The 25,213-nt window shown below is 33.0% G+C and overlaps 1 protein-coding gene across 2 annotated transcripts in view; it reads left to right on the plus strand.

Moving 5' to 3' along the window:
- Positions 1 to 981: 981 nt before the first annotated feature.
- The window catches only part of LOC115244129, a 28,340-nt gene continuing 4,108 nt past the window's right edge, over positions 982 to 25,213 (plus strand). Inside the window, exons 1-3 of one of the 2 annotated variants that reach the window (XM_029821528.1) lie at positions 982 to 1,354; positions 1,995 to 2,121; positions 24,408 to 24,509. In XM_029821528.1, the coding sequence (XP_029677388.1) occupies positions 24,425 to 24,509 (85 nt within the window). In that variant the 5' untranslated portion in view covers positions 982 to 1,354; positions 1,995 to 2,121; positions 24,408 to 24,424. Of the gene's footprint in view, positions 2,122 to 24,407; positions 24,510 to 25,213 lie in introns of both variants that reach the window. The other variant, XM_029821529.1, reaches the window with a different exon arrangement.

The following is a 25,213-nucleotide window of genomic DNA, read 5'->3' on the forward strand; positions in this document are numbered from 1 at the left end:
AGCTCTGTTGTCCGAACATAAATTTTCAACCGGTAATTTGTTACAAACATGTTACGTCGAAATCCTCAAACAAAATGTATTATAACAGAATTCTGAATTTCTTCGCTTTCCTTTATTCTGTATAAATTGTAAAAGGATGGAGAGCATTTGCTTGTAACATCGCGGCCGTATCTATTGTAAATTTACCATAAAATCGAACGGTAGAAAATCCCCTCCCCGGGGAAAATCCCTTCCCCACACAGAATACTATTGTTCTTCGACTAAAAATAGCGGATATCTGTGAGATTTGTAGATTCATGTAACGCGGCTTGATTAATTATCATCCCCGAAGGGCAGATTCATCGAATTTTACAAAATTTGAATGCAATATCTCTGTTACGGATTTATTTGTGACTGATGAAATGGATTGGATAGACTTAATGGAATTAATGTGCAAGATTATCAATCTCTATGCCGTGCTTGTATGTATCTGTCGTGAGATTAAAATTAAAGTTTTTATTAGTCTCGCGACATTATTTTATATAATATAGCAAAGAGATTACTTTCATAGAAATATATTATCAATTGCAAAAGAAATAATCTAATCATTTTTAATAAAATAAATAAAATATACAAATAAAATAAATAAAATATACAAATAAATATACATAAATTCACGACATGATACTTGTATTCGATTTAAAATCGTGATAAACGATCATTATTTAACTTTACACAATTAAGTATTATATATGATATTTAATTTATAATATCTTTTTAAAGTTAAATTTTCTCTTTTGCAAATATTTGAAGAAATAATAACGATTGGAAAAGTTTAAACGAGATACATTAAATATTAAAAGCTATAGCGTATAATTATTGCAATTTATTTGCACAATTCCAGCTTCGACAAGCAGATATCTTGTTTTATAAACGAGCCAACTGCTATATATTTAATTACCCTCTCAATTTTTCTAGGCTTTCGATTAAAATCTCTTATATATTGCGGCGGCACATGCGCGGATAACGAAGACGCGCAAGGTAGTCGCGTTTTCGGTCAGTCGGCCGAGAGCCGTCGAGGAACTCGAATTGTATGCAAATTTCGTTATTCCTGACATACGCACGAGGTTTCGAAGCTCATCATCACTGAAGGCTGACAGAAACTACGTACTATCTACACACAAAATACCTATTTTCGCGAAGTAAAATGCATAAATGCTGGAAGATCGATAACAAGGCTCAAAATTGTGCTCTATTGATGGACAGAGTGGAAATATTTTTGGTGAAATAATGTTTCGTGAATTTCCTTGGGCGGACAAATTTGCATATGAAGACTCGCGCAACCGTGATTAATCGCAGTTGAAAACGAGAAAAGGTTGGGGCTCTGAAAGTTCGACAGAGAAATCCAAAAAGAACACATGGACGTGACTCGACTGATAGAATCGAGACCGACGAACTTCGAGCCACTAGTAAATTTCCGGAGATACCCTGGCGTGCTAGTGACAGAGAAAAATCGATCTTTAAGTGTCCAATTCTAACTCTTGTTATACGATAAAGATTACACCATTGAAATAACTAAAAGATATATTTTATGGAAGCGTAGTATTAATGAAGATATATTTCAAAATCCAACGTGTTATTCAAAGTAAAATAAATCTAAAATATAAATCTAGTTCATTGATTACATAATTTACCAAGTATATTTAATATAAGAGAGATAGTTTCCTTTAGTCTTAATTTTTTAAGAGTTAGAGAATTTTTTGAATCATTTATACCGGTAATTAAAATATTTGCGCGATACACTTATTGTTAGACAAAAAGTGTGAATACATCAAATCAGCAGAAACTTTATGAATCGCTTTCAAATTTTATACAAAAGTACTATAACGTCGACATCCATACAAAGATATTGCGCCGACATATAAAACGTCAAACTACCGAATGTGTTCGGCGAAGAAGCTAGTTTGGTGGAAGTTAGTGTGCACGAAGGTTAATACTCGTATCCCTCCAACTAGAATGACATCGAAGAGAATACACGAAGTTGGCCAAGCATGAACAAGGGGAGATCCGGTGCGACAATTACCCGGAAAATTTTCGTAGATCTCGCATCACGAAGATTTCACGAACTAAATTAATTTCCAGGTATGTTGATTTAGCTTATCCGGATTTATCCCCGCGTCTAAAACATCTGCAATATTCCCGATATCTGCCTCGACTATACGCGCGATTTACACGCAGCTGGTATATGATATTACGTATATGCTGGAATATGAAATAATTGACCAACAGATAATTATGGTAATATCACCATCAACATTAATTACGGAAAGTTAAATTGACGATTGTAACTTTACAGATTACCGTTAGTTACACAATACGGCTTACTATCACGTATATACAAAAATATTTGTATTAGCTATGCGCAATATTCATTTGCGAAAAAGATATTCACGTTTGATAATATTAATATCTTAAAATTAAATTAACCGTTAAAATTTTAACCGTTGCAAAGTAGAAAGAGAAAAAAGTTACATAGAGAATATTTTATAGAGAATATCTGCCTTTACATTATTTAATTTATAACATTTGAATCATATCTCTCCTGATAAGTATACTTCGGTCGCTGTTGATATCAGAGGTAAAGGAATTGATAGAATATTGATTATTTCATTCTCTTTGAGCTCGCTTCTTTGAGAGAACCATCGAACATTTCGCGCTCGTATTCACGCGACTTTGTGTTTGACTCGTTATCCAAAAATTCCGCCATTTGTGCGAGTTTTTGTTCGCAGCATGACGTATAGATTTTCGATACTCGCGTTCATTGCTGATTCACGACCGCGAATGATTCTGACGGGGTCTCTCCTTGCAGCATTAGCCCACGTCACATACTATGACGCTTAATAAGCGCAAGATACGCGAGAGACGTTGGATCGTTTCCAAGGTCGAAACATTGCTTTTTCATTCTGAAATATTGCTTCTGCTTTGTTAAAGGCCGTGATCTTCTCTCAACGAGACGGTGTACGGCATCTGTCAATGTCGTCTCGATAATATTTCACTATTTCGTAATGCATGATATATGTATCGCAAATTATGGGACCTGCAAACAAAATATCGTTGCGAATAATCATTTCACAAACTGTTGATTTTTTCATCTACATCGTCTGTTAGCATCAAACATCGCTCTTTGCAAGAGGTTACTCCCTATTATCCTATGTCATTATAATGACGCTGTTACGTTTAATTAATACAGTTAATTCCGGCAAAGCGAAATACCAAGTGCATCATTTCATGCATTTTTTATGCTTCGTTATCCGATGTCGGGACAGTTTAATAGCGAGCGTTTATCAAAGGTTAGTATGAAGCAAAAGAAGGGAGGTGAGTTCGTTTTGAAAAAAAATCGAGTCTAATCACAAGGGTTACCCTCGCGATGGGAATTAAGTACTGGTCCGAAACGGGGACTGGCAAAAAAAAGTCGATGAATGATATTCAATTTACTTCGCAATGTGTGGTTGATTCGTCGCACGAGTGACTCGCATCAGCGGCAAAAAAATCTGGCAAAAAGTCAAGCTGAATAAAAATAAAATTGATTTGAAAAACATAAACAGGCAAAAGGAGGAACAATAGCTTTCTTTTTCTTTTAATTCTTTCAATACGTTATCATGATGCGAGAGAAAGAGATAAATTTTGGCACATTTTATTCAATCCTTCACGAGTTAAAATATTTACTTCGCGCTCTACGATGTTTACAACGCGAAGAAAATAAATTTCCTCCACGCCCTTATTCGATCGAAAGCAATTCAATGTTGATTTCTCTTTCTAACAACGTAATTAAAAATGACATTATGAGATTATAATTTATAAGGCTTACAGAGCGGATTTTACAGTCGAATTCATGATGGACACAATATAAATATATCCAGATATATCAACATAGCTTCAAATACATTTTATATATAAAATATCTCAATTCTTTTAATTACTTTTATAGTCCAACTGTATACACAAAAACTATATACGACTTACAATTAAAGAGAACAATTGTGATGATAAAAAAAATAAAAAAAAGAGGAACAAAAGCAATTAAAACAAACAAATTGAATTCCCCGGTTGCAATAGAATTCTCCTCCCCGTAACTCAATACACAGATGGTTGTTCTGTGTGGTACTTGATTGTAAGGTAATCTTTTGCCTTTAGGCCGTGAAACTTTCCGAGGAGTAAACGTGTTGCCTAGATTCGTCCGAGAAGCGAACCGACAAGGGCAGACGGTAGAATTGCCTATATTTGTCGGAGAGAAACGATACGATGCCTCGCGGGTACGATACTACAGAATTCGGGACTCAAGTTTCGCGTCTCGTTAACCCTCTGACCCCTTCACGATAAATCGCAGATAGAATTTCATCTGTACAAAAGTCAAGTCGACAGAAATTCCGAGAAAACGAATGCGAAATATCGTATATACGACGCGACCGACATAAAAAAAAAAAAAAAAAAAAAAAAAAAAAAAAAAAAAAAAAAAAGAAAAAAAAACTTGTCCAACTCTCGAAAAACGTCTAATAAATCGTTAATAAATACATATATTGAGAAATAAAACTTATATATATAGTATATTATACATTTTTTCGCGTGCTTGGTAAAAAATTAGTGACGGCGATAGGATTAACAATTCTTGGCAAGGTTTTATAGAAAGAATATTGGAGTAAATTTAAAACGTGAGAAGGGCAAATTTACATGTTTAAAGTTATTCTTCGCAAAATCCCATGATTTATGTGAATGTAAAAATGTAATGTATATTCGTGTAAGCAATGCTCTTTAGAATCTTGTTATTTCATTGCACGTTACTCTTTTTCTAGTTTGATGGTATTGTATAGGATTTCGAGGGATAATAAAACTTTTATTACATTCTTGCACTGTAATCCTACGTATTATTACTCTTTCTCTCACGAAGTGAGAAAATTGGCATTCGTGTTTTTCCAAATATATAACACGAAAGCTACTTAAACATTTACCGTACAAAAATGAATGTATATTAATTAAAATTACATTTGTATGCATATGTATATGTATGAGTATATTAATGTATTCACCCTAGATATAATTAGGAGTCCTGGAATTATGTGAGTACATCCGGATTCAAACATGAGCTAATAAATACTTACGAGACCATATCAAAGGTAGTTGTTACAATGCTTGCCTAATTAAGATATTCATGAGTAAAGTACATTAAAATTTTCCAGAATAATTGTATATGCACAAAGCACGTTCTACTTTTCTCGCGATTCTTTAGAAAAGGTATTCATTAACAAAACATGTTCCTCTATTCGAGATTATTCATTAGATGTTTGTATACAAGGAGGTCGCGCAATTTCAGGCAGATAACCTGTGTGAAAACTGATTTGCATGCAAACGTTATAATTTTATTGTACATATATGTGCATTAACTAAATCTATTAATAAAACATTCGCGCGGTAATTAGCAAACAGATATTATTTTGAAAAGATATTATTACCATCTAATTTAACCAAAAAGCGGATCCCCTTTAAACTCTCAGCTTTACAGCCACGACTTTGATAATATATTACATGGAAACATAGTAGCGTCTGCTCATATTTAGCCGGCGGGAAAGCGTGTTGTCATCGAGGAGATTTTTCTTTTACGACGCACTTTACGAACTATCCCTTAAGTAAATTCCCCAACCAGTTTCACGTGTCGCGTCATGGATCAAACTTGTAAGCGGAGTTTCCCCTGAATAAGGCAACGGTCGGATTACTTTGTACAAATTATACGGTGTAACCTTATCGCGAGAATTGTCCGTAGTTGGCGCAGGATTATCCTGTACTTTTTGCGAAGTCCAAAACGCAAGCAATGGAATCTTGTAAGAAGTCCTCTTGATGTACCAACTGAGTAACCCTCGGCGCTTCGCAACAACACCACTCCAAAGCACCCGCATCTCAGTAGGAGTAAAAAGTTTAGCTACTTTTGCCATCGTTGAGATACTCGACGTGCTTTCACATTAGATTCACAACCGCTAGAATACGCCCGAACAATCTTTCGCCAACTTAGCTCTCAACCCGTACACCCCGGCCAGCTGAAACACTATTTTTTACAACTCCAATTATCTCAATTTTTTTTTTCTCTGAATCGATATCCCTCTTTTAGTTTGTGTAAGAACTATATCATATAATATGCAGATTTTATTGCGTAACCGTTATACATACTTTGTCATAAGATATTTAAAAAAACAAAGAAAAAAGTAATAAAGCCTAATGTCTTTCTACATTGCTCTTTAATGGAATTGATGTAAGCGTAGCTGGAGGCCGTACAAGAGAGGGATGCAATTCTCGAAGTTACGTAGTTGTACTACATGCTCCTGCGGCGATATTCCGTACTCTGGGGAGGTTTAAACATATCTCTGACCCAATCTTTAAAATCACGTGATTCGTACAAATGAAAATGTTTTAGTGCAGTCCAAAATCTTTTCATGACACGCCATGCTTCTTCAACTTTTGAAATAAATGGATGTTATCTCATAAACTTCTTTTTTACGGGATTCAAATAGGAAATATATTCTTCAAATCTATTATCTAATCTAAAAACGAAACTGAGATATTTATAAGAGAGAGAGAGAGAGAGAGAAAGAGAGAGAGAGAGAAATAACTTTAATATATATTTACTAGCTTATATAAAATTGTCTATTAGCGATGCGTATCAAATTTATATAAATTGTCGACTTTCGAATGTCAAGTAAAGACGGGAAATGCCAATGTAAAGTGGTTTTTACGGAACGTGTCAAAGAAACAGGAAAATAAAATTGTCATTGTAATACGACTACTTTTTCGCCATGACGTTTTAAAAGACGAGCTTTTAAGAGAGCCAATATTCAACTCCCTTTTTGCTACATCCTTTGCGTCTCCCTCCGATCGACCTGCCATAGCTTTATCCTCTGACACGTCCAAAAAGTAGATCACGAAAAGATTGTTTCGCTAGCTTTCAGTTATGACCGGGCAGAAAGGAGAACTATATTTGCTTAAGGAACTATACTCCGGAGATATTATGATATTTAAAGTGGGGTATAAAACAAGGATCTTCCCCCAACCACGCATTAATGGCGTACGACACACCTGCGACTCTCCCGTTGAAATAAATGCTCTACTAATTAATTATAATTTATATCACGAAAGCACGCCGAAAGCATCATCACTTCGAAGACAGCAATCGCGAAAATACTCGAAATATTCAGAAATTTCTTAATGTAATAAAAGATATTATAATTTGTATACTTTATCTTAATTTAAATTCTTTTGTAATACATTTTTAATTGCAAAAAATTAATTATACATTAATAACACGTCCTCATATGGAGATATTACTATATTATTACTACCTTAAATATTCTAAAAATAAGCGTAAAAGTAAACTTATTTTAGTAACACAATTTCTATCACAAAAGAACACATTACTTTCCTTATTCTGTGTTTAATATGAGAACCCTTTATCTTAATAATATGAGAGCTCTTTATCGAGGGCTTTATTACGATTTAATGGATTCTTTATGGGTTATAGCGCCAAAGGAAAAGACGCGCGTGCGTCTTATTTCGGGACCTAGAATGTGTGTTCACTTTGACAAAGGCGCACATTATTGCGCGCCGAGAGAAGGTCAATCGAAATCACGAAAGGGAAAAGTTTTTGTCCCATATGTACGCTTTCCTAGACATGCTATTTTCTCTCTTCGTCGTTTCATCTCGATCTACATTAAGAGAAGTCTCGAAATAGTTCATACGACAATGAAATTGAAACTGTATCGTGTGCGAATCTCCATAAAATTACGCCAAGCATGTATTTAATTAATCATTCTTGCATAACTTCACGCACTGTATTTACTAGATACATAGCGATCACATTACTAAATTTAACATTTATTAATGAGCTCTTCAAATTAATTTCAACAGATATCAAATATTTGAACTTTATTTTAAACATAATTGAGAGAAAGGACGATAAAATTTCCATTATCAACATAAATATGATAGATACATGATTAATTTTTGTTATTTGAAGAATTTTATATAATCAAAGTAAAAACATGATTTGCGCAATTATAATTGTGTAATCTTCACCGAATTTGGGAAACAAAAATTTTCCGCAAAATTATCTATCTCAATAGAGAATATAATCAATAAAGAAGATTAATTTATTAAAATAGATATCTCTTAAAATAACCGTTACATTTCTTGTCGTAAAACTTGTAAAATTCTATTATAATAATAATTATAATTGTGCTTCTGCAATATGATACATTTAACCTTTAAATGCGAGAATGTTTGAAAGAATAACATGGCTATTATCGGATCAATTGACTGACAATAACATTATTGCAATAACGCTCCGTTGTATTGCAGACGTTTCATAAACTATCTCCACAACAACTATACCAACAAATATCAGCAAACCATAGATAATACGCCAAGTCGGACAGCGATGTCGATAACGGCAGAAAGAGAACAAGAGATCGTAAAACGCGGAGCGATGACCACTGCGATATAAAAAAAAAAAAAGAGTAGCTCGGTTGGAGAAGAAGAAAGCAACAAGTATCGGCGAAGGATTATTATCGAAAAGAAATGACAAATACATAAATTAAATTATTCGCCAAATTATATATATTTATATATATATATATATATCGTGTGATCATGTTCCGTAGGCACCAATCTAGTAGAGAGTTCGTCCGCGGAAAACCAAAGAGAAAAATCAAATGTCGTATATAGTACGAAAAAATGGCTATTTATTATTATAAATATACACCCGAATTTTATGCGGGTGTATAAATTAACAGTATCTATTCACTCCAAAGTGTTCACGTACGTTCATATATATATATATATATATATGACATATGACATATGACATATGAAACTATTCATCAACTATTATATGACGGTTTCACGTTCTACGTTCTCATTCCATTTCCGGTATTACCTTCTCATTTTGCATAACGAAAAACCATTCCGCAAGCAAAACTATCTTGTCTTTAATAAAAAACAAGTAACGTGTAATTGTAATTTATTTGATCGCTCAAGTATGTTCGAGCCAATTGTAAAATAAAATTCTCTTATTTTCTTAGCAAAGAGTTTTCTTTAGTTACGGATATGATAATAGAGAGATTAAAAAGACACAGGATTTGAATATGTGGCAAAGTAAATTTTAACGAAATGAGTTTTAACGAAGTTACAAATTGCTCATCACGAGTAATAAATACTTCGCGCGAATCGAACGGAACCACATGAACATTGCTTTCCAGACTGTTGGACATCACGTTGCATTGAAAATTTCATTCTCGGCGACATCGACGAAAAAAACGAGATGCTTTATTTTAAAACATCAATTTGACAAAAAACGCGATCGCATCAAAACATGCAATAAAATTACGAATAAAATTAACAATTTGTTTCATGCTCTTTTGATATCATTAATATAATGATCGGGTATTTTCATATTATTTTGATATATCGATACAAAAAGAAAAAAAGAATTTTTCATGCATTATTTGATTGCATATCATATAATATAGCTATGCATATATATCATAACTAGATGAATAAAAAATATGTGTAAAATTTGAGCGTTCAAGTTACACACGAATAACCCATATTACACAGCGAATTGAGGCCAGAGAAAAATTTGGATAGACAGTACATCAATTTTGACGAAAAAAATCCTTGCGAGTTTGATATTCGATGACAAACTAACCCCGTAGGCGACTAGTAATATCGGAGAATAGCACGAGAAAATCATTCCGTATTTCTCGCAATGCGAGAGCGAGCAGAATTATTAAATTGTTCGTATTATACTACCTAATAGTGATATTTACACGAAAAGCGTCTAATTTGCGTCTGCTAGAATAGAAACAGATATCTTGCACGTTGGTATTCTCGAAGCAAAAGTTTCTCAAACTTCAATGGTTAGCAATTTCGCGTTTCATTATAACAAATAAAAAATCGACGAAATTTTCCTTCCAGAGTCATTTACATGAGTTTCACTTGATATTGTACTCTTCGAGCGCGAATATATTAAATAAAATATAAAATAGTACAGAGTATAGAAAATCAATGAACTGACAAAAAGTTCTATTCATATCACAAGAGCAACAGCTGTTCAATTTTATTTCAATCCAACACCTCACAGGATGAATAATTTCGATAGATTTTAATTAATTTCACAGATATTTTTCTAAAATTCACGCTTGTTAAATTCAATTCCCCGCGAATAGCTAAGAGATCCTTCAGAGGAATCGCCAATTGTTTCCAGCATCTACTTTAGATCGTGGAATATTCTTTGAGGGGCAAAGCGCTTCGACGTTATAAGAGAAAAAAAAAAAAAAAACAAATAGAGAACCTGTCTGGAATAAAAGTTAAAAAACAAGTCCGCTTGAATTTCAAGAATATTTCGATGCGATGTGAATCGCTAATCTCAAATTATTTCGCAACTTTTATCGCATAATTTGCCGGATGTGACTGACTTTTCGGGACGGAATTATTCGTCGCAATTTTTCGGAAATATGCGCAAATTTCGTGACGAGATATTGTTCCGTGAGAGACGCTCCTCTGCGTGCTAGAGTGAAATTACCGCGCACTCACCTTCCATTAAATTCACGGATCGTATACATTTTTCGTGGCTTATAGCCATAATTTGCGCCACTACTAGCTCGCGTAATCAGTTTTGTAACAAGTAGAGCTTTACGCTGTATATTGATTTAAATTTGCATCGCATTATTTTTTATTACATAATTTAACTACTTATATGATCTCATATTTATAAGCGTCTTGAATATGCAAATGATAAATGCTGGAATATTTTAATTTGTTCTAAGATTAATTTTCACAAATCTTTTGCAAAAAATAGAATTAATGTGCGTCATGTATATAGAATACTAATTCATAATCTCTTCTCGAAGAGTATTACGATGTAACCTCGGATTTACAATTCTGGTTACAGCATTAATGCTCCAATATATATCCCGGGGTGGATTTCGACAGAAAGATAATCTAGTAGATTACATTGTGATCGCATGTCTCTCTGTATAAGTGTATCCATTCATTCTGCGGTGATTGCATGTACAAACAATACATTGATATTTCTTCCGAATACGCACCGAGTGTATTAATGATACCGTAATGCCGTATTGTATCGTAGTACAACAGGTGGATCACAATAGATCACTCTCGCGACAAGTCAGCGTGCGTAACAATTACTCATCGGATTTTCCGGCGATAAATAACGCGCCATCACGCAGAATTCACACGTGCGCCATATCGTAATGACGTATTTCCTGACGTGCGTATTTTCATTCCAAGAAGGAAAAATGTTTTTCCCCAAAACGATGTAATCCCTCGAGATTAAATTTGATGATGGATTTTCTTCGGAACTAAAAAAAAAAACTTTTACATATTTCCCTAATATTAATGTAAATGCAAGGTTACGCTGACTAGATTAAAATCAAATATAGTAAAAATTCTATTTTCGTGAGAATTATGTGAAAATTATGGATATATAGAAAAAGATATGTAAAGAAAAATTCAAATAAAATAAAATAAAGAAAAAACTAGAATATATAACTAAAGAGAAAGAGAATTAAACAAGCTTATGTTAAAAAAACACATGTAAGAGTACAAATTTAAAAAACTTTTTTTTTTCACAAAATATTATTTTCGTCTGCCCAGGTTATCCAAGTAAAAAATTAATTAATTTAGCCAAAGAAGCAATTAAACATATATACAAGAAGAAAGCAAAATCAACATGAAACCACAATAAAGTTTTTGCGCTTTGCTCGTTTCTGGGAGAGTGATTTAACTTTCGTACATATCGTACTGCGATAAAAGCATTTTCCTTCACCAGTAACGCAAAATATTTCAATATTTTCCTTCGCGACTTTTTCACCCTCTTGATCCTTCCGCGCTAAAAAATTTTCGCGTTCATTTTACTTTCATTAATATTTCCTGCTCTTATTCAACGACACTCTCATATTTTTGCTCCGCGTCTAGTAATCGCAATTAGTGAGTAGCATGACGCGTAATTGCAACGACAATTACGTGCAAACGACGTTGCAAACGCACCGGAAACCGTATTAATTCATATACTGATGGCATAAAATCACGGAAAAGCCAAGGCCTACAGTCACCCCACTTTATAAACAAAATTTAGTAATTTTATTTTCCTATGAAATTAATTATTTCTGACAATTATGTAAATGATTATATAAATCAAGAAAAAAATAAAAAGATTTTCCTATTTAATAAATAAAACAAAAATCAAATCATATATACACGTACATATAAACGCAATTAGTTTTCGTGTTTGTATGTACAAAATGTATATTTTACATGTATTTGTAGAGTTTTACGTAACATTATAAGAATTTTTCTTTTATTTGATTAAATTGGCGCCAACTTTTTCTTTGATATCGAAAAATTGATATTGTAGCACAATTACAAAATTATTCAACGTCTAGAATTAAGAGACGTCAATAAATTTAAAGCTTTATAAATATAAATAATATTTCTAATATAAACTAGACTTATGAAACCTGCGAAAAGAAGAAGCAATACGGTATGTAAAAAATTTCCATTATTAAAGCATCTTTAAATACGATCACTAAAAAATAAATGCTAAGAGGTGCGTGAGAGAATTTTCAAATCGATTAAAAGACGAATACAAGACATTATTGGATTGGGTAAAATTACATTTTCGCGTTAGTACGGATTTAACGCGTCATCGGATAAATTAGTGATTACATTAATGATTTGGATTAACGAGAAGTTAAGGCCGAACAAAAAAAGGGCAGTGTCGAGATGGACACATAAAAGTGTCTTTCCGCGTGCTAATGGAAAGAGAATTAAGAAAACATAAAATTACATTCTTATGAGACGGAGTATTTCTTTTTACAGAAACAGAGAAAAAAAGAGAAACATTTAGATAATACAGAGTAGTACACAGTTCTATTCGGATATTTGAGCAATATTCTTTATGCCAGAGGGCATAATATAACAAGGAAAATGATATCAAAACTACAGGGAGATAGAAACTGCAAAACATATCGCCCGTGTTTTTACTCGATCAACGGCGATGTTTTCCCGAGAGAAATTTTTGCGGTAAAACTGCGTTCGCGAAAAAGGCCGTTTCGATCCGTGTTTCGTTTTAGTGATTATACAGAATTTTAAATGCGATAAACTATAAAGTTTTTTTGCTACGTTCAACGTTGAGAAATTATAGGATGAAATTTGCCCAGGTCTTAAATTAAACTTCTCCAGAGAAACAAGAAAGATTTGCCGGAGATACAATGTCGTTTACGCTGCGAGAACAAGTTTCAGAAAATCTGCGAGAAAAGCTCTGAAATGGATGAGAGAAGGAGATGAGAAATGCGCAAATTTAAAAAGTGGACCGACTGTGAATGAAAGCTCTATGATATTCATCCAATTGAGTCCAATCGCGAATTATGCATTGTCTCTATTATTCTCCAATAATCCGTCTTCTGGAGAAAAAAGAGAGAGAAGAGAGTATAATCTATCTTGTCAAAAATAATATATTATCAGCGCATATGCTTGTATTTGTTCATACACGTTCATCTCTCGCGAAGAATATTAAATTTTAGAAAAACTGTGCTTCTCTTTGATCGACGATAAACCGCATCGTTTTAAAGTGCAAGCTCTATATATTTTCCGGCAAACGCAAGCTATAACAAAATAAAGTCCAAGTATCACAAAGATCGCGTTTAATAAATAGCGGTTTCACCGTTGATGTGAAGTACAATAGTAGACCTCTCCGAGCTATGCGGAATTTAATACTTTCGGCATGCGCATATCCGGCTAACAATAAGAATATTTTTCTCGCTAAGTTTTATTCAGTACCCGATGAGAAAAATGTCGCGAGTAATGTTGATAGCAAAACAAAGAAGACAAGTAACGTCTCGCTCTATAAACCTGTGAAAAATTACCGCGAATGTCTTTAACGGGTTTTTCCATGGAAAAACGGCCTGTATTTTAAACCGCGCTAAATGTAAATTTTATTAATGCGTATTTTTTTCATCCGAAGTGGAATGAAGTACATCATCTACTGAAAATTTCAAACTTCGTGCACCGTCGTGTTAAATCAATTGCTACAAAGTAGAATAATTTTATGTAATGACGTGAGAGAAATATTTACTTACAATTTTCATGCTACATTACGTTTGACTCAATTTCGAATAATGAACACGGAACATGTTAAAAATACGAATGTTACGCTATATTTATGCAAACTGTACCTGAATACGTGTGTCTTTGAAAATTCAAGTTTATAAACAGGTGTTGTTTAAAAATTCAGATGATGTAAAATCTCAAAATGTAGAGCGAGAGAAAGTGTATGGTAACATTTCACATACTTTATCAAGAAAAATGTCTGCTACAGGTTGAACAACGACAGCAACCAGGTACACGCTTTCTCGGTAAAAGCCATAAATTTTCGGAACAGTTTACAACTTCGACCGCGCGAGACGACATTTTCAAGTCTACTGGGGCAAATTTTACGGTTCGCCACATTAACTTTCCCGGTTTGACAACAGTTTTTATATCATTTCGCAGATAAAAGAGATTATTATATTTTTTTTACGCGTGGTAAATATTTCCAATTTCAGTAAACAGCAACATAGTATACTTCCTACACAATAGCGTTATACACGTTGACTTAATAATCCGTCGAGTACGACTCGTTAACATTGGAAACTGGTTGTTTTGCGAAGTTGAACGCGAGTTATTTCCATAGCAAGAAACTTTTCCGCTATAACTCGCGAAAATATCCGCAGGGAGGAATGCCAGCCCTGTCGTCTGATTGCAAATATTAACGTAAGAAAACGGTTTTGTGCTTGAAATTGTTTCATTAAAATACTTCTTCTTTCGTAAAAGTAAATTCGTCCTAAATTATATTAACAGGATAAATTCGAAGACAGAGAGAGAGAGAGAGAAAGAGATAAAAACAGTAAAATATCAACGCATTCGCAGATAGCAATCAACGTATCGGCTAATCTAATCCAATAATGCGTATTATCCGCACAATCAATTAGTCGCAGACTCGATAATCGTGTACTTCAAATATTTACGAGTATTGTCGACTGACACGAAACACAAGTCGAAACGAAAATTATTTTCAAAAATTGCAATTATGCCTAATTGTTTATTATTTTAATCACGTAACAATTATTCAATCGGGCAATTTATTCTCGATCTACGTAGAATTTTAACTACAGAAGTTCGAAACTCTACTATTTTTGTTTTGAATGTTTTTTCTGATATTACTCAGTTTGTGACATATTTGATATATTGATTAAAATGGAATGCATATATATATATATATATATCCTGTATATAAAATATAAACCATATATATATATATAAACTATATATAAATGATAATGAAGCACGACGTTCGCCTAGGAAAGCTGTCATACCGAAAATGGTGCGTCCAAAATGTACGCACAAACTTAATCTATCGCAAGATGACGTATCGTTTGATGAAGGTTCTTCCAAAGCATATTCAATTTTCAGCTAATAGACGGCTTAATTATAAACACGGATTAAAGTAAATTTGTGAAAATTAACGATAAAAATATAATTCTCATGCAGAAAAAATTTATTATTTTAACGATATACTGTTGATAAAATTAAAACTATATCTTGAGAAAAGTTAGGCAAATTAAAAAATTTTACGGGTTTTATTACACTTGTTTGTTTGTTTGTGTGCGTGTATGTATGAAATAGAGACAAATATACATCATATAATCGAGAGTAATTCCAATTACAATAACAGAGAGTTACAAAGCATTAAACATCTCACCAAATTGACAAAGTTATTGTCAAACTTTCCGACAAGGGAAGCAACATCATACAACGCTAACTGATCGCATGAATAAGTATCTCGACTATCACATCTCGACTTGAACTTAGAAACTATAGTTGCTGATATGTACATTGGTTTGTAAATTTGCAATTGTAAGGTTTTATTGCCTGCATAAAGCATTGAATTAAAGAATTTCTAAGTTCTTAATATTTTTAACAATCGCATTTATATAAATTTATATAAAATTATGATATTGCAATATATATATATATAAGCGAAAAGAGAGTATTCAAAAATTCTTGACCAATGTCGAATCGAAAACATTTTCCTTACAAAAAATATCAAAAAAAATTATCATTTATTGCTACTTTTCATTTTTTTCAATACCGAATATTTTTATAAGTAAATTAAAATCGCGTCACAGTAAAAGTTTAATTTGAAAGCTGTATATGATGGTCGGATTTAAATACATATTACTTCTATTATAAGCACCTTTACTATTACATAATATATTATTATAGTTACGTTGCACGTGTACAATGCATTAGACTTGAAATCAAAGCAAGTTCTGCGTAAATCCTGCAGCCAATGGATTTTCGTAAAATGTTCTCTCGAACCATTGTAATGATTTTAAGAATTTTCTGGCGCGTCACATCTTGCTTCGAAAGAAAGTGCAATTGATTAATCGTATAAACGTTCACGCTTAAATTTACGCCATAAAATTCGTAATAAAAAACATAAAAATGAAAGTAACGTTATTGGACGATAAAGAATTTACGATTTATGACCATGAAGACGTAAAGGCAAATGGTGAAAGAGGATGCACATGGCAAATTATAAAAAGTTGAGATGACTTCTTTTCATCGATCTGACAACACGATTCTTATTTTTTGCCGGATGTCTTGTATTTCGCTATCTCTTCGAGAAAAGTCGCGCAGAAAGAAAGATTTGCCGCATATATCTCACATTTTTGGATTTATATTCTGCATGTGCTCTTCTGTCTCTTTTTTTCTTGTTTTACGAGTTTGCATGGGTATCTTCACTGAATTTATTCAAGCCTGAATCAGTATTACGCGCATCCGGCGTTATAAGTAAACTTCCTCGACGATATTTCCGGGATAATAAAACATTTTTATTCTGAATTTTTAGCTTTTATTTTTCCTGCACGCGTAATAAGATTAGAATATAACATTTCTCGCGTAAACCATATTTGTGAAAAATGTCATCGCATATTCTTTCCGGAAAGAGATAGTATTTTTAAATTTATTAGCTAACTTATATAAGAGATTCTATGTAACTATCCATAATATAGCGCAACGATATATCTTGCGCGAATTGTACGGTGATCGAAAATAAATTGCTCGATCAATTAATTGCATTTTATAAAATTCGTCATACTTAGGTGTCACGTGATTAAAATAATAAATAATTAGGTAAATGCAATTTATCGAGATATTTCACAAATTAGAATAATGATTTTGGACGATATTTCCGGGATAATAAAACATTTTTATTCTGAATTTTTAGCTTTTATTTTTCCTGCACGTAATAAGATTAGAATATACACTATAACATTTCTCGCGTAAACCATATTTGTGAAAAATGTCATCGCATATTCTTTCCGGAAAGAGATAGTATTTTTAAATTTATTAGCTAACTTATATAAGAGATTCTATGTAACTATCCATAATATAGCGCAACGATATATCTTGCGCGAATTGTACGGTGATCGAAAATAAATTGCTCGATCAATTAATTGCATTTTATAAAATTCGTCATACTTAGGTGTCACGTGATTAAAATAATAAATAATTAGGTAAATGCAATTTATCGAGATATTTCACAAATTAGAATAATGATTTTGACATATTTATTTGTATTGATACGGCATTTAAACCTTATCGCGATATCAAAGCAATCGATATAGCCACAGTAAAAAATCATAGCAAATTTATAGCATAAAAAGTTATACAAGTTATTCAAGCTTTATGATTTTCCAATTTTATAGGAAAGAAAGAAAATCTTTTCACTTTGTTATCCTCAAGAAGAATTGAATTGCATCGAGTTGAGTTGATAAATCTTACATTGAACGTTTGCGATAAAAATGTAATCAAGTGTAAATATTAACGAAAATAAATGATTTCATGATAAATTTATAACCAAGTGTCTCTTATATTAATGTAAAAAATGAAAAAATTCGTAGAGTTCTTTAGATTTCCTTTTGCATTGTTTCAATTTTTTCTAATACACTAAATTTTATAATTTTTATATTTAAAATGTTTAAGAAAAAACAATCAATAGATAAATAATTATTTTTTCCTTTTTCTTAATATCAGTCTTTTATTTATGCACATTATTTATCATCAAAATATTTTATCATTTGGAATATCTTTTCTAGTCACTGACATTTATGAATGTTACCATTTAAGTTTCTTTACTCGTATTACATGAAGAATCATAGCTAGTTAGTTATTCACACAGAGCAGGTACATAAAATATCCCAATACACTTCCTGGGCCTTTTCCGAAGTAAAGAAATAGAATATGCGAGCTCCAACGTGACTCAAAGCAAAAGTTGTCGATCACAGAAACAAAGATGAATAGATTTTGTACCTATAGCAACATTTTGTCCCGGGATAAAAATAGCTTACACGCACACACATACTCAGCCCACGCATTTATATACTTTTTCCAATAAAAGCAACGATTTAATTATCTCTCTCGGAGAGTACGCAATTTATTTATGTCTTTTGCAAGAATATTTACGGCAATTGATTTATCTGACATATGTCGTAAATAAAATCAACACCAGATAAAATGTGTTATCTATATCACGAGTAAAATCGCTCCATTTATCACGATGAAAAAAAAAAACAAGGAGACGCATTTTCAAAAGAACTTGCTTGCTTTTTAAAAATTAATGAGAATCGCTTAGATATTTACATTAAAGGAAATTGTTCTCGTTACACTATTTCTGAGGAATAAACTAGATCCATTACATAGTTAGAATTCGCGTTCAATTTTCGCAGAAAAATGTTTTCCCATACTAAATCTGTGAAAATTTAAAAATAAATTGCTTATCGGCATATCGTTCAATCCCGGAATTAAAAAACAACAAATCGGCCATGCACAGAATGTGAAATTTTAAGAGAGATAATGAAATTTTGTTAGTTAGCTTTTTATCAGATTCCATTAATATAAATTTTACAAAAATTAAATATCTTTTTTAGTATTTCTTACAATATTTTCTATTTCCGATCGCTCTTGTAATTTTTCTTCGATAATCTTTTTCCGAAAAAATTACAATATTGCAAGCAACATTGCTTGATTTCTGGATGTAAAAAAAGAAAAGAACAGACAATTTATTCTCGAATATCATGCAGCCGAGAACGTTCCTAGCTTAGATTTCTAACTTCGCGTCATGATCATATTTCTCCGTGTCGTTTTATTCCGTCGATTTCGGGGCGAAATTACATTCACGTGACGTGCCGAAGCACGAGCTTCAAAGGACGCGGTATGCATGTGCAAATAACACGAACCGTATGCGGCCATGATACAATGGATTACTTCAATAGACAGAAAATTAATAGAGTGATATTATTGGAAATATTAATGTGACTCTGCGAGAAGCAATTACGATTGATAACCACCATAATAAGGATATCCCCGGCAAACTAACAAAGCCGTAATATTTCATTATATGACGCTGTATGACGTTAGAAGCGAATCAATTAAAAGACTGTTGCCGAAGTCATTAAAACAAGTTTTGAATTTTTACTTATAATAAATCGATCTAAAAAGTATTTAACCAAACGGCAAATTATGAAACTTATACCACTGGAAATAATAATGAGACTCTCGCGAGAAGTAATTACGATTCATAACCACCACGACAAAATTATCCCCCGGCATACTAACGAAGCGGCGACGTTTCAACATGACGCTGTATGATGTTAGAGGGGAATCAGTTGAAAGACTGTTGCCGAAGTCATTAAAGAACGTTTTGCAGTTCTAACCCACAATTAGTAAATCGATCTCATGCACGACCTAGAAAGTATTTAGCTAAACCTTGACCACGACCTTCCTAACGACTTCTAATTTAGAAATAGCGAATTAGCAATCTCTCCAAGTTCTAATTTCAATGGTGATGCAGTTAAAGATCAGAAAGACGAGGTTTCGTGTTAATGATTCAACAGGAAGATAACAAGAGCGTAGAACGGAAGTGGCAGAAGGTGAGAGAGTAGGCTGAATAAATCGCACAGCTTATCCGCAATTTAATCGAGGTTGCCCTAATTAATGGAACGTTTGATAGATGACGCGGATTAAATGTGACCTCCTCTAGAATCAAATAAAATCTGACCGACATAATGTGAAAATTGATACATCGATATATGTATATGAACGAGAGATTTTCTCTTTACTTTAAATCAATCTTTCCTCCGATATTACAAAATCAATAGCGAATTGAATTTATTATCTCAATTTATTCAATATATCGACTCGCGTAAAAACAAAAGTTATGAAGAAAGAAAACAAATTGTATCTTGAAATCATCGAATAGAAATTGAAATCCATTGATTAATATTATTCCGAAAGTCACCTAGCTATTCTCGAGATTACATCCCTATCAAACGCGGCCGAACGGACAGATAAGCAGATATAACGGCGATCTAATCTCGTCTATATATACAAGCGCGTTTGTCTTTCGTGTACATAAATTAGGACACATTGAGGAGACACCTTTCACACCCGCCTCTGCAGGTGCACGTGCATAAACACACGAGTATGCATATCTACCTACATCGCTTACGACGGATCTGTCAGTGCGAGCGTCGCGCGGTATACAAAGCCGGGACCAAACATCTCTCCTGTTTCGAGACCGGTAGACGACGAACCTGTATATACAAGCGATGTAAATACCTTGACATTCCGTGATGTTGAGACAGTATGAGGAGCAACTTCCTGCGGCCATACATACCGCTCGTATTTCGATAGCGTTCCAAAATGTGGGAAATGCAGATGGAGCTGTTAACTTGCCAGCCTTTAAAATGGCAGGCAGACACCGCGAAACAAAATAGTTTAAAGATATTTCGACATGACTGTTAGGAGAGATATATTTATAATTTAATAAAAATGCTTATAAATAAATTATTGTAGGATGTTTTTATTATAATGGTATATATGGATGGATAAAATTGATTGCGACGTGCTGTTCAGATAACAAGAACGTCATAACTATCATTTTTTAGCGACTAGAAAATCTTACAGGTTTTCACGAACATGCCTCGGAGAAGAGGAGAAGACTATTTCTCTCTGCCAAAAGGCTAGCAGTTGATAGAACAATCTACTTTGACGCGAGAAAGTGCTGAACCAATAAAGATAAAAAGTGTTAGAGATCAACATCTAAAATACTGTCAATATCTCAAAATTCACGGTTTTAATAAGTCGAGAAATTTTCCTACATTAGTTGAATATATATTAGTTTTACTCCTCTTTAGAAGACACCTTTGAAACCTTATATGTATAACCTTCTATATGATATAGTTCATCGTTCAAAGGTTAAACATACAAAGATCTATATCGCGTCGGTAAACATTCCTTAAATGGAGAAATAAGACGTATGTTACGTCACGTTTCTCGTCACATTGTCTTATAAATCCTTCGAATAAATTATGATATCGTAAAAACGTCGCTGCCACACCTTATTTTTCGGTAATCGAGAAATTCGCTAATTTCAATTTTTTGCTCCCTAAAACAGCAATTATTTTTTGTTCCCTTTAATTCAGTCTGCCTCGCAGTACGCGTAGGATAAGCAAACTATCAGCAGATTCTCCCCCAAGCGCAAAAAAGCTTCATGCAGCTTAAAAGCCCTTTCTTCGAGATACGATAACGGAACCTTTCCATTCCTTCCCCTGCGCGAATATCATTCTCAGCTAATGCTTGAACGTAAGCGCTCAGAAAGTATATATACCTTTCAAACGATTTATAGTAGCAATATTCGACAAGCCGCCGCAGCAGAAATAAGGATGACCTGAATCCTAAAAACCAAACAAAAGCGGCTAAAGAAAAGCACACTGAATCTCGCAAACGATATCGACGGACTTATAAGAATTCTAACTATCGCGAAGTGAGACTTAAAGATGGTTAGAAAGATATTAAAGTCAATGGCAAATTGATTGTGTGATCAAATAATTCCTTTCCGTATAATAAAATATAAGTATTTCTAAACATTCTGTATATTTTAATTTTACCTGTAGTAATTTTTAGCATACTGATTGATCAAATTTAACTATTGCGATAACTCGTGAAACTGATTAGAATTCTGCCACAGAAGATTAACTGTTTTGTAATTCGTACTACGCTTTAACTATATCAATCGTGTATCTCTGTTAACCTGGTATTTCCTCCACGAAAAAACAAATTTGAATGTATAATTAATTGTTAACTTATTGCTAATTTACTGCTCTAATCCTTAATTTAATGTTCTTACCAATTAGCTAAAAATTGACATTAAGAATTGAGAGTACTGACTTAATATTACGCTAGTATTCCGATTTTCACTTATAAAAATTTCAATTATTAATAGAAATTGAAAAAGAAAACAATTAACTGTATTGGCATAATATATTCTTTATTCTCATAATTTAATCTCTAGCAATATGAACGTTGGAGCGTTATTGATTACATTTTAAACCTTTTCCTCGAGTAATAAATTTTTAAAATTAGGATATTTCGGCAGCAATTAATTTGGGAAACATTTTAATGTCAAGCTGATATTAACTTATTTTAATAATTTATTGTATATATACAATATAGTTATATAGTATTCATATTAATGTATCTATAAGAATTTAATATTTTTGAAATCTATTTCTACAGTATATCTGAGCAATTAATTACCAATTAATTCAAATATATTTGTTTTTTGTATTTACGATTCGCAATTAATATTTTTCAAAAAAGTAAAAGCGCGTAATGTTCAGCCGGCAAACATATTTTTAATATCAATTTCTTGCTAATTCGCAGGACCAACAAATTCGGGATTAAAATAAATTAGTAATAATTTAATAGTTAATTATGTCATGCATTCAGATTTGATTTCTTGTTATCAGAATAGACATGCCCAGGTTAACCGAGGTCAACTGAGCAAGCCTTTACGCGCGCGCGCATTATTCTGCATTATCTGCTTCTGACGTCCGGCAATATCACAAATTCTCGATCATTTACTGTCCGCTATTATTACACCTGAATTTCGGCCAGTGTCCCTGCAGCGTTGTGGTTTTCCCATTAAATTATAATGGGCGTGCTTGCGCGATATTGTGCGCCAAGTTAAAAAACGATGAAGATAAAAATAATTCAAAGTATGTTTCTACAAAGAATTTCAGAATATTTAAAAATTACTACGTAGATGAAATATTTTAAAAACTACTATCTCGACAATATTTTTTTAAGAAAAAGTTTGTACTTTTATGTGAAATTTATGTAATTCGCTAAAATCAACATTTGGTAAAGATATGAAATTAAAAATGGAAGTTCTCCTACATGTATTTTAAAATGTTCTTTTACACAATTTCATTGCAGCATTACTGGGGAAAAGATAGAGATAACTCAGATGACATAACATGAATTATACACCGTATGTGGGAAAATGTTTCTCACATTTTCTTCTTTTTCCGGATCAGACACGTTAAATATTAATGAGAAGTGATAACGAAGCTAATGGTAATTGGGGTCGAATACGCGAGACACGTGTTTTTTTATTTTCCTTTTCTTCATGATATAATACGCGCGTGGATCTATAGAATATTGCAATTTTTATTAAATTAAATAAATAAAATCAAATATTTTTGAAAAATAATATTAATGTTATTGAATTATATTTCAGACGGGGGATTTCGAGTGAAACGCACAAATATATCCGATCTGTCACGATGTTATCTCCGCCGTCTCGGCAAATAATTTGAATCCCGAGGGTAACCGAGTAAATCCGACAATCTCGAAAGCGAAGAAATTCGATTCTCGTGGAGATTCTCTGTGTGCCTCGGATAACGGCAGCAATTCTATGTTTCTGAGGAGGCGCGAATATCGTCAGCTGATTCCCGGTTCGTGCAAATCGCACGTTGAAATCGGAGCTACATAACGGCTATCGATTCCACTTTCCGCGCGGCGAGTGAACCACGCATTCCAACGCGAGAAATGTAAAAATTGTTCGCTATTCAATCTCCCCCTCCCTCTATGATATAGCGAGTAATATTTATCAGAGATGAAAATGACATATTTTGATCAATTGTTGCGCGAAAAAATTATCCTGAGTGTATGTCGTAATTCTGTTAACTATGCGCAATAATTCTCGAATATGAGGACAAAAAAATTACGCTCTTTCGTTGTATCAAATTTTCAATTAATTTTGTATCTTATTGTGTATTTTATTTTATATTTTATTCTATTTATTTTTCTCACATTTTGTGTGTACGACTGTATTTATCAAGACATTATATTATACCGGATAGAAACGAAAATATATATCGAAATCGAAAAAGCCAGATCAAAGATGTATTTCCATTCAGTTGCAGAACAAAGGAAAATGTCAACGGGGGTGAGAGCTGGTCGACCCACCATGCCAACGATTCCGCATTCTAAAAGGCCTACAATTTTGGTATATCCAACGGGTAAGAACGCAAACATCGCGTTTCTAATTCAGCCGAAACTAAATTTTACTTCGCTGTAAGAAATATATATATATATACATATTTCTTGGAGCGAAGTAAAATTAGTAATATAATAATGCCAGCATGAAATGTAAGAGCGATATGTGTGTGTGTGTGTGTGTGTGTGCGTGCGTGCGCGTGCGTGTGTGTGCGTGCGCGTGCGTGTGTGTGTGTGTGTGTGTGTGTGTAAGCCGCTTACATCATGTTGGCATTATTATCATGAATCGCATCTCATTTTGAAGACGCCGTATATTAACTACGCGAGATGATGTTTAATTAGACGCTTGTATGAAGTATTAGATCGTGCTCGCGGCGGTGGAGAATTATAAACGAGTAGCTGCACTGAGAAAAAAAAGTTGTTAACTTGACTAAATGCGTTCAACTAATTATTATTTCTTTAATTGAAATATTTAAGTATTTAAATTAAATATGTTTCTTTAATTGAAATATTTAAGTATTTAAATTAAATATGACATATTAAATCTAACATGACGTATTTGACTTAAGTACTTAAATATTTCAATTAAAAAAATGATAATCAGTTGAACGCATTTAGTCAAGTTAACAACTTTTTTTTCTCAGTGTGGAAGAACCGAGTTTGAAGAAGCGAAGAAAGAAAGAAAGAGAGAGAGAGAGAGAGAGAGAAAGAGACAATAGGTTGATAA

Source organism: Formica exsecta, unplaced genomic scaffold (assembly GCF_003651465.1).
Source record: "Formica exsecta isolate Colony F162 unplaced genomic scaffold, ASM365146v1 scaffold80, whole genome shotgun sequence".
NCBI classification, from domain to species: Eukaryota; Metazoa; Arthropoda; class Insecta; order Hymenoptera; family Formicidae; genus Formica; species Formica exsecta.